Below are 15,151 nucleotides of genomic sequence, written 5' to 3' on the forward strand. Positions count from 1 at the left end.
CGAACCTTTCTCTCTCTCTCGAGAGAGAGAGAGAGAGATAAAATTTCCAGGCTCGATCCCTCAAACCTCGGAATTAAATACTATCGTTGGACGGAGTTTAAGCAACCGATCGAAACTCGTCTTAACCAACTTATAATCGTTCTGTCCTCTGGTATTTGGTAATCCTGGCTGATAATTCGAGGGGATAATTGCCGATTTTGAAGGAAATGTCTCGTTATCACCTGGTGTCAGGAAATGAAAGTTTCACTCCCCTCGCTCCCGAAAGTTTTAGGAGGAGCAGCCGGCGCGAAAACGTTATTTTTCTCGTCGTCGGGGGTTGAAGAAAGTTTTTCGTATGGCCTTTTAATGAAAACCTTCGCCTAATGAATTATTCAACGGAAAGAAAGAAAGAACAGAGGTCTCTGTCCGCCTATTTTCAAAGTCCGCGCGTCCAAAGAAGAGCGTGCACGGTCGAGTAGCCCACTAGTTTTCTTCCACAACGTACGTACGCCTCGAACGACAACTCGTGTTTCATAACACGAGTGAGCGGATGGAAAGGGACAGCGGGACGATCGAAGTGACGCTGCGAATTCTTTCGAAAGCGACGAGTCGACAAAAGCTTCCGTCTTCGCGCGATTCTTCCTCGCCTCGAGTTTCAAAAAAATCTCCTCCTTTTCGAATGTTTCCAACTCGTTCGTATTTTTTTTTTTTTTTTCGTTGGACGATATTTCTCTGATTTTATCTATCTTTCGGAGCTTTGGAAGTTTTCGGATCAATCGCAACGATGTACGATCTTTTATATGGTATAAATATCGAACGATCGGGATGATCTTGAAATAAATACGAAGTAAATAGAAGAAGAAAGGAATAATTTTGATTTTATCAGAGAAGAGAAAAGGTACATGGAAATAAATATTTCAAAACAAAACATTGGCTCGAAACGAGAGAAGAAAGAAAGAAGGAAGGAAGGAAAAAAGGAGAAACATTGTCGGATGTGTCATTTTCCATGCCGCCGGATGTCGAACTCTAAATTAACGATCGGAGAAAGTGATTGGAGGAAACTAGGTTTTCACCGGATCGTTTTCTCTCCGAGCTTGCGAGTTTTTATTGCTCTTTTTCTCAATAATTTCCCACGAGGCGCGATTTTAAAAACGCGTGGGCATCCGAACGACGGAGTTTTCTTTTTCGGACGGAATGCGCCCACACACGCGCGCGTAAATTCTGCTAGAATAACGCCTACCCTCACGATTAAGCGTTTCGCGCGAACGTTGCATACGTCAGGTAAATTTAGTACTTCACGACAATTTGACACGTTGCAATATTAGCTGTGTAAGATGGAGCTGATTTTTTTCCCCTGTTGATTCCTTTCTTTCTAACAACTCTTCGAGGAATGATCATTTAGGACATCGAAATATTAGTAAAACATTTTTGGAAAGTTACTTCTTTGGAGATTCTCGTCCCACCTCGTTTAATAAGAATTTAAAATTTCGCGCATAATTTATATTTTTGACAAAGATGGAAGAAGAATGATAAAGAAGAATGCGAGTTAATTAGTTATTCATTGTTCCTCGAATAAAATATAATTCGACAAGAAGATATTCGGATCAGATCGTTTTCCGTTTCCAACGATACAATTTTTGCAATGTTAATAAAAGTTGCAATTACCTTTAGTAATAGGAATCTCCATTTAATTACTTTTTTAGGTCACCCAGTGATACGATGATAAAAAGAGAATTACAACGCGAGTTTATCGTATAAACTTGATCTTCGCGTAAACGGAGGAGGAATTGAGTTCTCGCGATTTCCACGAATAGTGGAAAAATTCGTTTAATAGGAATAGAGTGCTGTGTTCCTAGAGATTTTTCCTCCATTACCGTTGTTTCAACATCTTGCAATCGAATCCCCCCGCCCCCGCCGGTTCCGTGCGTTCAACCGGAATTCCAGCGCACGCAAGTGGCCTCGCACAAGAAAACGCGACTCGAAACGAAGGGGGAGAGATATAAGATTCGTAGGTAAGAAGCGGCAGGTTGAACAACAACAATTGGCGCGTATTACGGTCCGCGTGGTTACACGGGAATCCCATCTTCTTGCCACGGAAGGCGGCCAGGAAATTGTTGACGTAGGAGCGGAGGTTCCTTTGCTCGAACGACCCAGTTTCGTCGAAAGGCGTTGATGGCGCGCCCCGTAATTGCCCGCAAAGTGCAATTTTCCATCGAGAAAAAACAATCGACTTCGAATGATCGATCATCGATGTTAACCATAACTTTTTTATTCAGAGTGAACGAGAATATCGAAGGATACGAGAAATATCATATTTTCATCCGAATTGGAAAATTTTTGGGACAAAAATTGTGATTATTAAATTTTCTTTCTTTTACACGTACACTTGCTACACGTAATTATAAACGAATTTTTCTCTCTCAAAAATTATTCAAGCTCGTTCAAAGGTCGTATCACGTTTCGTTCGTTTCAACGTTTCTGAATATTTTTTTGATCTGTAAAATACCTGTAGCTTAAAATTATCAGTCTTGACATGGTTCAGAGCCCTGCCTATGTTCACCCTGAACGTCTCTTCCGGCGAGGTGTGCTCCTCCCGCGGCTTGAAGCAGTTCGAACAGAGTTCCTTCTTCCAAGCGTTCTGCACGAAGCGGTTGCATTGTGCCGTGGACATCGTTGCTTCACTGCAGCGACAGCGAAAGTCCCGTTACATCATCACCCTGAAAGGAAAACGGGCGAAATAAGTGGTAATCGTCCAATTCTTTAACCGTCGTGGCGTTCGACGTGTTCCGCTCCTCCTCCTACACGATTACGTATTTATGTATACACTCTTCGTGATCCTCGAAGGGATACGTTACGATATCTGGTTGATTAATCGACCAGATATTTTTCGTGATCGAAACATTGCGGTAAATTGGCCGCGTTTTCATAATTGACGAATAATCTTGTGGCGAGGCGAAAAGGTGGTAATCGTGGCTACGATGAAATGAGATTCTTGGGAATTTCTAATTTCGAATTTTCTAATTTCTGTATTTCAGAGATGGATTATTAGCGTTCCGTTATCTTTTGAAGACATTCTACGCTTCTGAAGATGGAAGAGTCGAATATTGTTCTTCAAAGAGTGGAAAGATCGCTATTCCTTTTTTTTTTTTTTTGTTGAGGATAAAAAGGGTGGATTAGTATAGTAGTCTTCTGAAGAATGGAAATGTACTACTTTGGAAAATGGGAAGGTCGATCGTTATTCTATTTTATTCTTTTTTTCAAGGAAACCAGAAAGGTCAGTTCCGTCTTTCGAATGAAAATTCAACAGAATCACTATTTCCTTGCTCAAAGAACGAAAGGATCGATCAATTTTTTTTTTTTTTTTGGATAAGAGTCAATTATAATTTTGTCTATTGAGAAATGACAAAGAATCGATCTTTCAAATAATTTCAATAGAAATGAGTAAGATTCCAACAAATTTTGAACATTTTATTAGATAGATTAGAGTCCATTTATCGATAATTTCCCCCTGTTTGGATTGATTCAATTATTCGTACGACACCCTATAAACAGTGATGCATCGAGCTAGTAAATTTTCGAGAGCACAGTCGAAAACGCAATCTCGCGATACTCAGCTCTTGGATAAAAAGATAATTAAGCGTCTCGTTCTTTTTGCACGGCATATCTACGGTAGAAAATTGTTTGCAGCAAAGTTTAACGAAGTACTTTACCGTTCAACATCGGCAACAAAGTTTGAACGAGTCGAATAAATTATCCTAATTAATCCAGAGCTTCTTACGTACGATTTTTTTCGTTTCAAATCGAAAGAAATGTTTTCTATTATCGTGACTTCCGTCGAAAATGTAGTTTGTTTGAAATATACAATTTACGAAGAAGCTTTACGACTCGACCCGTGCATCATCCTTCTTTTTATTAAAACTAGAAACCATTAAATTTTCTAATGGAACGGGCAACGAATAACGCCCGTGAGATGTAATTTATATCGTTTCAACGAGGAAACGTTGAGAGAACCAGAATTACCGTACGTGTTCTCGAAAATTTCCCTCACGAATGGCCACGTCGCGCTCGAATTTCCTCGTTTGAAATTCAAGATACGCGACCAAGTCCTTTCACACGTGGATTTTTATCCTTTCGCGCAAACTTCTTCTCTTCCAACTTTCCCTCCTACAAATGGAAATCTATTCCCCCGCGAGTTTTGTTCTTCTTTTCGTTTGTAAAAAAAATCCTAACTGGAAAACTGACGAAAAAGAAAAAAAGAAAATAGATTCGCATCGAAATTACTCTTCCAATCTTTTCGACATCTTTTCAAACCATATCTCGTGATCGAAAAACAATTATACATCCGCAAAGAGGCGAAAGAAGCGAAGGTATACCAATATTCTTTCTGAGTAAATTAATTTTTCAAACCTCCCCCCTCCTTCCTATATCTATCAATCCGGGGTTCTCGAACAGCTGGGGTTGGAAATCTCGGCGGTGGTGGACGATCCCACCGACCGAAATGTCCCAGTCACATTAATTATGAACGACATAGTGTGTAGCATCGACAAGGTTAATCCAAGCGAGAGTATGCTTTCCTGTCGACAGCGGCCACCGTGGAACGCAATCAGGACAATTGACCCGAGCTGGCCGCTCGACTGAATAATTGCCCCGCTTCCGGCCCCCGCTTTTATCCTCTTCGCCTCTTCGCCCGACCCCCGACATTTAGCCAACGATACCAACGCCCGGCTGATCGTGACGCCTCATCGCCTGGCAAGATATCCCTCTCTGGGATAGAGGAGAGAGAGAGAGAGAGAGAGGGAGAGGGAGAGAGGGAGAGGATCCAAGATGGAAACCCTTCCGTGAGTGAGGATCGTTCGAACGAGACGAGGAGGAAGAAATAAAAAAAAAAAGAAAAGGGAACAACTTTGGTTTCGTCGAGTGCATCGATTTCGAAGGGAAGGTGATAAGATAAACGACGAAATAGGGTTTTGGTAATCCAGGGATTGGGATTTAGAAAATTTTGGTCGAATTTGGATGGATTTATTCGTTGGTCGGATGAAAATTTTGGCGGGAAAAGGACGATTTTGATGCAAAATTCCATCGAGTTTCTTTTTTCTCTTCTCCAAACGAGCTTGGAACAATTCGATTCGATCTTGATCGCTTCGTTTCCCGCCTCTCGTTGTTCCGCGCAAGAGATCTCGTTCAAAGGTAAATGTGTTTAAAAATTGATCCCAATTTATTTTGCAACGCTGTCACAAGCAAACAGTGTTATTAAAAACGACATTTCCAAGAACTCTTCTCTTCGAACGAGTTTTCAAGATCAAGGCCGTCGATATCGAAATCCAATATATAATATCTTGGAGACGCTGCTGAAACTCCTATCCCAACAAATATCGTTTATTCACACCCGTGCAATTAAAAGAGAATAGAAAATCCATTGTACAATTAGATAACAATCGTGACGAAATTGTTGATATCAAACGTATTCCTATATATATATACATTTAATACACGCCCTAGGAAATTAATTCCTATTCCGATTCTCGATCAGTTCTCGGATCAATTCAGGTCCAATTAATTAAAACTGGGTGACTCGAGCAGCTCGAATCGTTACCCAGCGGGGGAGGGGGAGGACGTTGATCGGCGGAAAAAGAGAAATCAAGGTCGACCGACCTGCTATGACCGACCGGCCGGCTCCCATTACGTCACGCGCGCTCGATGGAATCGCGTGTTACGCGGCGGACGAGTTGTTGCGGGGAGGGGCGAGGGAGTAGAGACGAGAGGGAATTTCGTCGAGGATTCCGCAAACAGGTTCCCACGACCAGTCTAATCCCGATGGAACGATCCACGTCCACGATCTTTGTCAAGGACAAAGAACCGTAGTGACACGGGCGCGCATTAACATGCGCGAGAGCCAGGCGAAGCCAGGCCAGGAATAAAGTACCGTTTCCAATCTCGATGATCCGTTACATCTTCTGCGTTCCGTCCTCGACCGTTGGAATCCCGTCCTCGAGGGGGAGAGGAGGAGGGGATCAGGACGCGGTGGAACGAACGTTTTCTTCGTTTAAAAGCTCGTTTCGTTTCCGGTCCCATCTCTCCGATGGGGGTGAGAATTATTGGATCGGATTCCGTCTCTATAAATGCAATAAAGTTTCTCACCTTCCCGTTGTTGGTCTCGAAATATCGCGCTGGGAGAAAGTGATTGGGGATGAATTTGAAAAGAGAGGTGATTGTGCGCGCCTGTCGCGTTTGCTACGCTTCTGATGAATGGATTTTGCGTGGAGAGTTGTTCGTTGAATAATATAACGCGCGACAACGGTCATCTTTCTTTCGCAAAAGACTTCGTAAAAGCGAAGCTCTTCTTCTCTCTGTGAATATATATACACTTCGCGTGTATACATTAATGCAAATAGAACGACGCAAATTTAGATTTAGATTTATCGGGGATATCGTGAAATTTAATTTTTCCTCGAAATGAAAATAATAATAATTTACGATATCGATCTTCAAAATTCCTCCCTTCAAAAATCCCTTCCACTCAAACATATTATTAAATATAAAAATAGAAATAATATAATAATAAAATTAATATAAAATAATATAATAATGTAATAATAATATTATTAAGTATAAAAATAGAAATAATATAAAAAAAGAAAATTAATTGAATAATATTATTAATATTATTAATATTATTATAATTAATATTATTAAATATAATTTAAATTATATATAAATATATAAATAATAATATTATTAAGTATAAAAATAGAAATAATATAAAAAAAGAAAATTAATTGAATCAAGGATAGAAGGAATAAAACGGGATAATTCGCAAGGGGCGAATTTCGAATCCTTTGGAGAAAATGTTTATAAAGGGGGGCGAAAAAATATGGCCGGTCAAACGACGGTAAGACGATAATTTATCCACGACACGATGGTGTACATACCACCCGTGCCCAGAAAGTCGTAACAACCTCGTTCGATCAATTTCAAGGAAATTTTTGCTCCATTTCTCGCGGACCGGTCGGTGACTGGCTCGCGAGGGCATCTCGCCGGCATCTCTCGAGGCACGAAAAGAAAAATTGAAGGTGACGGGGACAGGTTACGCGTTCCTGACCGCCACCAGGATAATCTTCCCCCCCTCTCTGGACGATCGCCTGGAACGGTAAATTCCATGGGCGCAAACCTTGTCAATTGCAGCGGATTAATGACGAAGAGACTGCGTGTTCCTCTCGAGGATCGGGATCGAGATCGAGACGCGTCCCATCGAGATGGATTCCGCGTACAGATGGAGGCGGTCTTCTCGAACGGGTGGTTGAACGTGTGGTCACGCAATCAACCTTTTTCTGGTTGAAATAACCGGAGGATTCTGGATGGTGTCTTGGCCGTTTGTGGTCTTGAATGTATATATGTATGTATAGATCTAATTTAGTATTTTTTTGCAGTGAATCATTACTAATCGTGATACCAATATCACGAGAATTATGAATTTGGAATAGAGAAAGTTCCTTGATTGAAAACTGTTGATCATTTTTTAAAATACGAAATATATTCAAAAATCGAAACTCGTCAACAGGATTGAAAAATTATCGTTTAAACAAACGACACACTTTTTCTTCTAAAATTCTAGAGCTAATAATAATCTGTTTGGATGCGAGATCACGAATATTCAACACGCTTGCAAATTCTTGCAAAATCTTTTTCATCCTTTCTCGTCCAAAGTCATTTATCAACATGAATTTATTATTATCAACTCTAGCCTCTCCGGGAATCGAAGGAAAGTCGGCGTTGTTGGCGTGTTTGAATTATTGCGTTGTAAATAATCCGGGATGAATTTGAGCGGGGGAAGGAGGAACGATGGAAAGGATAGAATGGAAAGCCGGGTGGAAGGAACAAGAGAAAGTAGGGAACGAGAGACGGGTAAAGGGTTTCCGAAGCAAGTTTTTTACGAGATCTGTGCCGTAACGAGGCCTCCGCCGAGCGGCCTGTAAACAGGTTCGCGAACAGATCGATCCTCTTATCGTTTGCCAGGCCCGAGAACCGGTCGTCGACCTTCCCGGGCCAAAATCATTTCAAATTCTTGGCGCGCCGGTCGCGATGAAACGGGCGGCCTCTCGTTCATTGCCACGGTGCCAACTATAGAACGAAGAAACGGGCGTAGCTTTGCAATTTGCAAACACAAAAAAGGAACCACGCGCCGTCATCCGCGCGTCTGTCTATCTATTATGCATGAAGAACGCGAGGGCGAATTCCTTCGATCGATTCGCGCGATCTTTGTCTCTCCTCGATAGTCCATTCTTTTTTTGATTGAATTTGATTTTCGAGCGAAATCTCGTCCACGAATATTTATTTTTAAACGCGGAATAGCTGCGATAATGTAACGTGGCGTGTAATTTTATTTTAAAATAACTCTTGCCTAATTGATCATCGCAATGCCTATTTTATTCCAACGAATCTTCATTTCAAATTTTTATATATACAAAATCGATTAATGAATAATATGTTAGTTAATAAAGGGTTAATCGATCTGCTCGAAAATTTCTAAATAACAATCTATTTATTATTTAAATCTAGAATCGAAAAAGTGAAAAATCGATATCTGTTGTTCAGATTCAGGGTGGAAAAAAAATGTAAACACGCGTCGGTTATCTCCCGTTTGTAAAACTTCCGGTACTTTGACCGGGACCATTGATTTACGCTCTCTTCGTCGATGTTCCAGGGACGTATGTCCGTTCTCGCCTCCCCTTTTCCTGTTTTCGTCTTTGCGCTCTCTCCCTCCCTCTCCGTTTCTGGCGCAAAGCGCGGGAAAGGCGGACCTTGGCGAGTATGCATTCCACAAAGGTGACGCGGCCCCTCGAGAGAAAGAAACGAACTCGATCAACGTCGTCGCCGCGCATTGTTTTCGAACCTGTCGCCTCTGCTTTGTACCCGCGAGAAAGCTCCACGGCCGTGAAACACCCCGGCTCGGACGGTTTCTCTTCGCCAATCTTTCGTCACCTCCTCCAAGGCGATCTTTTGTTCACCGACAGTGCATTGCGTTTGCGACAACGATCATCTCGAATTTTTACGAGTGGAATTTAACCGGCCGGTTTCGATGACGTCTTGTACCCCTACGAAATGTAAATTCTACAGCTTTTTGCGCAGGTTTTGAAAGGAAATTAATTTTACGATAAAAGAGAATCGATGAAAATTTTTTGACTAAAACTAAGGTAAAATAAGGTTTCGTTTTGAAATCTGGGATCAACTTTTTCTCGCCTCTCTTTCCTTTCTTCCTTGCCTGAATTTCGAAATTTGCATTGCTCAATAAAGAGTGCACTGAATCATAGTTGTGACTATTCTTCAGAAAACTCTTTCCACTGCTGTTTCCATAACAATGGAGTTATATTCAAAACCTCCGCTTTGTAAAAATCTGGCGAAAAATCATTGTGAATTGTTCTCCCCTCATCCAATAATTTTTTTAAATCGAATGGCTGATTTTGTTGTCGAGTTATGATAATTATTAATTGTTACAGAAGCAGTTTTGCTGGCTTCGTCTCTCTCTCTCTCTCTACTTCTCTCTCGATCATTTAAACACTCGCGAAAATCGGGAATTTTTATTATCGAATTAACTTGCTCGGGGCGAATATTCGTGGAAACGTGGCGGTAAGGCTGATTTACATCGCGCAAACATTCGTGAAATTCGAGTAAAGGAAAAAGTGTCGGGAGAGCAGCTAGGCAATCAATTTCACGGAACGACGAAACAGAGGCGTGGAGTATCGTGGAGCTCGTGGGAGTCGCACCCAAACAGTGCTTCTCACGACAATGAGGGGACGCAATGGCGGCCGAGTCGAGACAAAACAAATTATCGTTCGCCCCATAGGGGCGTGACGAGATTCGTGTGTGTGTGAATACCGTTGGACAGTTTAAGGTTATGATTTCTTTTTTTCCTCCTCTTCTTCTCGAGAAAGATAAATTTTCGTAGATAGAAACTTTCCAATAATTATCTTTGCGACAATAAAGAAGTTTTGTTGGATGTGATGACACTTCCGATTGATTTTAACGACGAGGAAAAATTTTGTTGTTTGAAAGAATCGTTGTGAGAGGCACAAAGAGTCGCTAATTGAAAGATGTTAATTTTGAGGCGAGATTGTTAATGGGTTTGAACGCGTCTCGTTGTTCGAGTTGACCTGGATGCAATGAAATTGGAGACGTTTCGGTGAATGATGGGAAGAGAATGATTCGTTAAATTGTTTAAACGTAGAGGAAAACCCGCGATGGAGTGGGCTTACGGGTACAGTTACCTACCTACCTACGAACGGTCATTAGCAGGAAAGGGATCAAGTGTTAATGTTCCAATTATGAGGCCCGTTAGAGAGAAACTTTCGAGTTAATGCGAGTACAGAAAATCTTTGCTGTTATTATCGTGCTTGTCTCCCGCCGGTTATGATCATTAACTTCACTTGTCCGCGATTAATTTATAACCCTCTTAATCCGTATTCCGTTATCCGGTCGAAAAAGAATCGTATCGTTGGAAATTTTTCAACAACCGATTTCGATCGAGGATTAAAAATCCGATCTTGAAAAAAATGTCGTTAAGTTTGAGACGTCGAATTGTAAGAATTAAAAAAAAAGAAACTCGAAGACCTCCAATAATATAATTACAATAGTTGTTTGGTAATATTCCACAGGATAGGAAACAGTAACCTCGTATTACTTCGATCGATGATTCATCGATGCACGACGAATGCAAGAAACCAAATCCAATTTCCAACGCGATGCAAACCGTTATCACCTAACTTTGTCGACAATGTCTCGGATCCAGGATGAAAATCGAGTAAACGAATACGTTACTGCGATTATTACTAATTCATTAAAATAATAACCGGAGCATAATTTGGGAACAGTCTTTGCGCCACATCCACGAATCGAGTGCAATCGCGCACTCGTGGAACTTTATAATTTAAACTCTTTCTTCTGACCTTTATGGAACACTTACGGTTTACAATCCTCCGTGGATTTACGCGCATCTCGTATGCAGATTGCGTGTAATCTTGCGTAGAATCGAAAAAGAAAAGAAAGAAAATGAAGTTCAAATTAAGTTTAATTTGACAATTTCAAATATCGTGATTTTACGATATTTCGTATTCTATATATTCTTTTTCTCGTGTTGTTAATTATAATCTCATTTTTTGCATCTCTGATATTCGAAAAATTATCGATTCTCCTCTCTGTTTCACAAGATAAAAAGGAAGGAAGGACAAGAATTGAAACTTCGAAAGTCAACTCTCGTCCAGAATCATTCGAAATGATTAGAAAAAAGGAAACTAAATTAAATCGTGCTCGCTCGAATATAACGTTTGCATATCGGCTAAAGTCTCTCGTTGTCCAGCTGGGGAGAAGAAATGATGCAAAGAACGAGATAGCACAATTCCCGCGAACGAGTCCCAGCTGGAAACTTATTAGCCATTTTGGATTCGCGGCTCGGGCTCCGCCGAGATCGACCGATCTTCAACCACGGACGGATTTATCGCGGTGTGGCGCCGCTCCTGCGGGAATAAGAAGCGACGAAGATTTATTCGACTGGGTTCCTCTTCGAGAAGAGAAAAAAGAAGACGCCCTCTCTCGGACGGCGTTTCCTCGAATTCGATCCCGAATCGAAAGGAATTCTCTCTTTGGCGGGGCCCAAACTTGCTATTTCTTCGAGGTAGCACCCTTTTGTTGAACGACCTTCACTCGTCGAACGCTCGATTATGGACGAAAAGAATAATCTCGAGTTTTTCGATCGAAAATTTTCGAGATTCGCGCGGTGATTGGAATGAAAGAGGGAAGATTATGCGAACGATACGATTCCTCCTCCCTCTCGGATTCGTTCTAAAATTCTTCCTAAATGAACATTTTCAAGCGGGAAGAAGTTTCACTCGCGCCAACTCCTCGATTCGTTTCTATTAATTATCTCGATACGATAATGGCGATGTTGAGTTTTCTAGTTTAGAAATGGAAAAAAGAAAGAAAAGGAAAGAAATAGGAAAAAGCGCGCCTCGGACGGAATTATCTTCTATTCGTTTCGCCAATTAAAGAGGCCGCTTCCCCCTTATCGCGCTGTCAAACGGTGACTGCTCTTCGAACAAAGAGAATGTTCGTTATATGTACACGCGATATCGTGCCTCTGTGCTTAGAATTTGATATTTCGGATTGGATATTCCGCGCGGCGCGTGTGTATAGTTTAGAGATGGATGGCCGGTTTGGGAAATTGATTGATCGATTCGACGCCCGACTCACCTCTGAAACGGATACCCGTATGACGTGGGGATCTAGCTTTGCTCTCGTATTTGTAGATTCCAAGTTTCGAATAGCGAAGTTGAAAATTCGGGAAATCTCGATGGAACGAGTTTTCACCATAATTTTTCGACGATTAATCATTTTATAAGGGGCGATTCTTAATTCTTTCCGGCAAATGATGATTTTCTGTTTTTGCATTAATGAATCAATTCGTTATGCATTATGATGCATTCGTATCGAAACGAAAGATAATTCTCAAAGAATTATATACAAATTTATTATGTATACAAACAGATTCGTAATTTAGATTCTTTCAAATTGCTTGGTCAAGAGATGACAAGTGGACCCCGTGTCGAAAATGTCCAACAACGTAATTTACAATAAAACTTTGGCAACTTTTACTTTTCAAATTTCATTCTCGCTCCTTCGAGACGAGATAAATTTTCAAAATTGAAAGTTTCTCGAGTCGATCGAAAATTTCCGCTTCCTCTTCAATGACAAAGCGTAAAAGTAATCCTCTTACATCCCACATTTCTTCTTCGCGTGTAATATCCCCAATATCGCGTACAACATCTAACCTATGTTGATCCTATGTATCACAGAGCTGTTAATAGTTCAACCATTTAAATTTTATCATTGACGATTAAGCAATATGCGGAGATGGGATCACGATTCGCAATTCGTAGCGTTGGCAATTTATTCCTATAGCCTCGAGCCTTGGTTGTTCCTTGAGCGTTCCTCGTCGACCGAAAACGACTTTTGCGCGCCATCTTTCCAACCATGTATATACAAAGCGATATACAAAGCTAACCGCGTTAGCTTTCTAATTGCTAGTTTTCGGGGATAAAGAACGCTCCGAGATGGCGGCTTGTTGCACAATAAGCCGTAACACTTGGCACACTTTTAGCGGCGTTTAAAACCGGGGTTAGGATGTAAAACTTTTCTTAAAACCGTAAGGGAAATGTAGGGAAACAATGAGAGGCAACAGGTGAGCAGGTAATTGGTTGTTTGGGAATAATAATTATCCTGATGACTATGATCGATCGAAATTCGTGAAAAGTATAAATTTAACGTTGAGTAACGTAACGGTTTTAGGTGTACAATTAAAGATAATAAAAGAGATAGAAGAGTTTGTGGAGAATTTAAATATTATAAAAATCCACGGAACGAACGCATGATTTATTTTTTTTCTTTTTTTTTTTTTTTTTACGAGGTTAAAATATAATTTACCATATTCCAAGAGCGAAGCATGATTTTTTATTTCTGTAATTAAGCCTCGTTAAAAATGTTAATTTGAATTTTACACGAGTAAATATAAAGATTGAATGAACAACGGATAATAAATTTTCGATGAAAATTAGAATTAAAATACGCGCATCGTGCAAAGAAGAATAATCGGCACTTCTTTTTATTAATTTAAAAGGATTTGGTATCTCTCTTTTTTCTTCAATCTTTCGACAACTTTCCAAAACGTAAACGCAAAGTGAAATTGTTATTTATACCTATACAAAAACTGTCAAAGTTGAATAAGGACGAATATCGTTTAAAAATCACGTCGCAATCGTCGACAAACTTTTCTCGAGCCGATGGTAACCGCGCAATCATCCGCAACGACGTCGAACCGCGTCCGCGCGCCTCGAAGAGAAGAGAAGAGGGGCGCTGTGGTAAACGGCGTGCCTCGATCGGCTAAATTCCTCCGTGACGCTTCAAGGTGACGCCACGTTTAGTATGCCGCCACGGTTACCGATGCCTTTATTTAAAAAATCATTTAGCGCTCGAACGACGCCTCGAAACGTCGAACGAGCTCTTCTCGAGTCGAGAGAAATCTTGAAGAAGGATCGAGGATTATAATGGGTTATTCTCGGATTTTGCACACAATGAACGCGATTACGTCGAAATTGAACGTGTCCTTAACTCGTTGCTCGCACTGGAATTCTTCGGGTAATAATCGAGCCACGGTTGAAGTAATTAAGATTCTGAATATTTTTTTTTTTTTTTTTTTTGAGGAAATATACAGGATGTTCAGAAAAGAAAAAAAAATCGAGATTATTAAAAAGAGTTTAAAAATTTTATTACAACTCGTCTAGAAATATTGTTCGGTTGAACTTTGTTTTCAATTATTTAATTAAATTAGATTTTGCAATCGATTTTATGAATATTCGATGCCGCGAGCGAGATTTCCGAGCGAGATTCGAATGTAAATAGAGGAATTGATTCAATACAATCAAGGCTCAAGGCTAATACCTTAGGCTAATACAGGGAAAGATTCAGATAGATAGATATATGGAATACGAATTTTCGATATTACGTTTCATTCTCATTTCTTTTTTTCAACGCTCTCCCTTTGTTGTATAAATATTTATCTTTTCGACAAACTAAATGATCAATAATTTCGATGGAGGCTACAACCATTGATAAATACGTTTGCGCAAGACGCGCGGAGAGATAGAAAGGATGGAAAGAATGAAGTTGGATTGCATAAATATTTATCCGTTTCCGCACGTGATTTTTACCCGTGCTAACGCATTTATGCGCGGATCGTAAACGGATATTTATCGAGATACGAGATGCTCATACCAGTTATCGGAACTCTTAGCTTCGCGGCATAGGAATCGGATGAAAGGTGCGCGCATTCGTCATAAATATTAAAAAAAATCCTTCCGTTAGAATCACCTTAGGAACTTCAATATTTTTCCATATTTTAATGAAATTGGAGGATATGGGAAGGGAGAACGTATCGTTTAAACTAATATCGAAAAAAAAAAATTTTTTTATTTCGGCGTACAACTTGAACAAATAGCGTTACGAGTTTAATTAAATTCTCTGTTCTTGGGCGAAATTTTTATTAAGGGAGAATTATTTTCTATTTACTCTTTGTATCGGGCAAAAATTAATTAAGGTCAAGGATGGTTTGATCTTGGAATTTATCAAA

General features: G+C 40.3%; 1 protein-coding gene across 5 annotated transcripts in view; it reads right to left on the reverse strand.

Annotated features, from left to right (window-relative positions):
* The window catches only part of LOC122713788 (serine-rich adhesin for platelets), a 67,399-nt gene that overhangs the window by 11,996 nt on the left and 40,252 nt on the right, over positions 1–15,151 (reverse strand). For all 5 annotated transcript variants that reach the window (XM_043934557.1, XM_043934560.1, XM_043934559.1 and 2 more), the window contains one exon: positions 2,486–2,696. In XM_043934557.1, the coding sequence (XP_043790492.1) occupies positions 2,486–2,650 (165 nt within the window). In that variant the 5' untranslated portion in view covers positions 2,651–2,696. The remainder of the gene's footprint in view (positions 1–2,485; positions 2,697–15,151) is intronic.

This window comes from Apis laboriosa, unplaced genomic scaffold, assembly GCF_014066325.1.
Source record: "Apis laboriosa isolate Shangri-la unplaced genomic scaffold, ASM1406632v1 scaffold26_cov146, whole genome shotgun sequence".
NCBI lineage: Eukaryota > Metazoa > Arthropoda > Insecta > Hymenoptera > Apidae > Apis > Apis laboriosa.